This window comes from Syngnathus floridae, chromosome 16 (assembly GCF_059516105.1).
Source record: "Syngnathus floridae isolate MCC-2025c chromosome 16, RoL_Sflo_1.0, whole genome shotgun sequence".
In the NCBI taxonomy this organism is placed as follows: Eukaryota; Metazoa; Chordata; class Actinopteri; order Syngnathiformes; family Syngnathidae; genus Syngnathus; species Syngnathus floridae.
Genome location: NC_142428.1, coordinates 7,587,476 through 7,590,265, shown reverse-complemented (window position 1 = coordinate 7,590,265; position 2,790 = coordinate 7,587,476). Strand labels below are relative to the sequence as shown.

The window sequence follows — 2,790 nt, the reverse complement described above, 5'->3', positions numbered from 1 at the left end:
GCAGTTCACCTAAATATTTGAAATGGTGCTGCTGCATTACTGCATTTCACAACAAAAATAAGAGTTTACTGAACCTTGTATGGTCCCATAGTATATAAGCAAAAACAACTTATTGAGTTTGTTGAGCTAACTAACACTTGCCAAAAATGATGTTCCAGCCTAAATAACTATTTGAACCCATGAAAAAATACAAGTTGTACTTTTTACAGTGTGACCTAAAATTTTGGCACCAGCAAATGTGTGTGCTTTTTCTCATTGCCTGAAGTCATATCATTCATTCAGTTAAACATGGCTATTTTTTAATGTGAGAAAGCATGAGCCTGAATTAATATCACCAAACCATAGAACAGAATGTATTTTTTAGGTTGTTTATTTGTATATTTGTGATATACTTATACCTATTGTACATAAGGTACCTTTAATAAAAATTATCTAATTACACTAGGTTTATCAAAGCCAAAAAAAAAGTATGCCCGCTTCTATATTCTGTACATAACCAATCGCACAATACATTTACAAAGTTATATGCACATACCTGAGCATAATTCAACAATGCAAGTTCTTCTACTTGAAATCCAGGCTTGATCCATAAAAGTAAATACAGCCTATATGTCAAAATGCAACAAGTCAGTGTTGATGAATGGAAGTGATGGAACGATTCCTATCCGGTTATTTAGGCAAAATATCTTTACCGGAATTGTCCACCCATATACAGACAGGTCCTTAAAACAGTCCAACGTGGATTTAAGGCATACAAATGGCCTAAACAGACAAACAAACTTAAAAAAAACCAGCATAGTTGGGGGTTCTTTATATCGAGCGGGGTCCCTTAACATCAGTCATGGGTCAGGTATCAGGTCCAAAGTGAAAGTCCAAATCCATAATTGGATTTGCAAATGATTAATGTGTGTTTCTGTCCGACCAGCGGCTGTCTCGTCTGCAAAGGCCTACATGTGGGATCAATTTTTGTGGGAGGGATGGAGGGCTTGGGAAGGGGGGCGGTCACTCAGATCTCGACCCGGAGCTCGGTGGCACGGTGGTCGCATCAGAGGCTACCTGATCCGGATCACGTTCCGCTCGATCTCCTGGATCCTTCTCTTCCTCCCTCTCCATTTGCGTCTCCTCGTCCACACTTCCCGATCTCTGCGTGGCTGCGCGGGGCGACGCGTAAAGTCCATCCGCCAAATCGTCGCTCTCCTCGCTGTGATCCCATTGAAAAGCCCGGGTGTGCTGGGTCGAGCCCTGCCTGGCGGTGTGGTTGACTGACAACTGCGTGGAGTTCCACTCGGACACGTTTGCGGTGATGTTCGCTGGGGGAACCGTGACCCCCGGTTTAACAGCGTTTGCGGACGAGGATGCGCTGGTGGGCTTCCAGATGAGGCTGTAATAAATAGCCAGGATGATGGCCGCTAAAGATACGGACAATACATAAGCAAAGACTGTGGCTAGTCTCACCCACTTCTTATTGGTTTTAGCAGCCATCTTGGCCTTTTTGTCCCCTGTATAAGTGGCAGGTTTGCCCCTCTCCATATTGGGCATAAAGTCCCGCTCTCTCATATTGCCCCTGTTTTTTCCTCGATGCTCCACCACCCCCTCCGTCTTGAAGCTTTCTTCTGATCCACAATCCAAGAGAAGTCGGAAAAGCAGCGGTGCGTGCTCTTAAAACAACAAAATCAGCTTTTACTTGCTGTCAAAATGAGATGCGTCCAGTGCATGCAGCATTGCGTCTCATCGCGGACCAGCGAGGATCCACAGGTTGGGACGCGGCATCCGACGAGGGTCCTAACCTGCTCACGACATGTCCACGCAGGTGCTGACCGTGTAGGCCCTTGGCCAGAACGCGAGCGTTAGACTGGATGTCATTTATCAAACGATGAGGAGAGATCACACGGCACACTGTCCTATCCAGCAAACGAACTGGCTGGCTCAGCTAAAAATACAGAGAGGGGGCGGGGAGGGGACTCTTAAAGAAGAAGCAGCAGCCAGGAAGGAAATCACTCCAAAATATTACCCTCAGAAGTGCTGAGAACAAGATTTGGCTTTCTTGTGTTAAGTGATGCATTAAATGAGTAGACGGATTTGCGCCAATTTATTCAGGAAATACGATTTGGACCGGAATTGATAGATAATTTCATTGCAAATATTTCTAAATGGTCCAAAAAAAGAAAACCCAATCAGGAGTGCACAAAAGAGTCTGCATTCAATATTGCAAGAGAGTGATCCTACCTGATTGTCGTTTCAGCACAATGGACAGCGACTATAATTAAACGCATAAGCAGGCTAAGGTCAATGTCGTATTTGTTGTTAACTTTCAACTTACTCACAATATGTGGACAATTTAGAGTTATCAATGTATCCGACAGGCATGTACTTGGAGAGTCATCAACACGAGCACATGTAGAACACACCAACTCCTCAAAGGTAGAAAACCCTGAGAGGATTTTCGAGCCCGAGACCAGCAGCTGTGAAGCAGACGTGGAGCATGTGATCATATTATCTTAAAGGGGATATAAAGTCAAAAATTAGTTTTTTCTCTATATGATCACACTTATCTAAACACAATAATCTGCTTAATATTGCATTTTGGTGGAATTTGATTTAAGCAGCAAAATCCATGTGTTTTTATTCATCTCGGGGGGGCATTTTGCCACTTACTGTCGACTGAAAATGACATGACAGCACCCAAGGATTCATCTTGGGAATATCACAAAACCAAACCCAGAAAAGATGCGATGTCCGTGACCACCAGTGGCAGTACAAGGCAAAATGGCATCCCCCTAACATGAAGTT

At 43.9% G+C, this 2,790-nt stretch overlaps 1 protein-coding gene across 1 annotated transcript; it reads right to left on the bottom strand.

The window, feature by feature from the left end:
* Positions 1-354: 354 nt before the first annotated feature.
* Positions 355-1,921, bottom strand: LOC148385450 (uncharacterized). Its single transcript, XM_088400732.1, has 2 exons — positions 1,788-1,921; positions 355-1,658 (listed from the first exon to the last, which is right to left on the bottom strand). The coding sequence occupies exon 2, from the start codon at positions 1,555-1,557 to the stop codon at positions 1,003-1,005; it is 555 nt and encodes a 184-aa protein (XP_088256858.1). The 5' UTR covers positions 1,558-1,658; positions 1,788-1,921; the 3' UTR covers positions 355-1,002.
* Between the last annotated feature and the right edge of the window lie 869 nt (positions 1,922-2,790).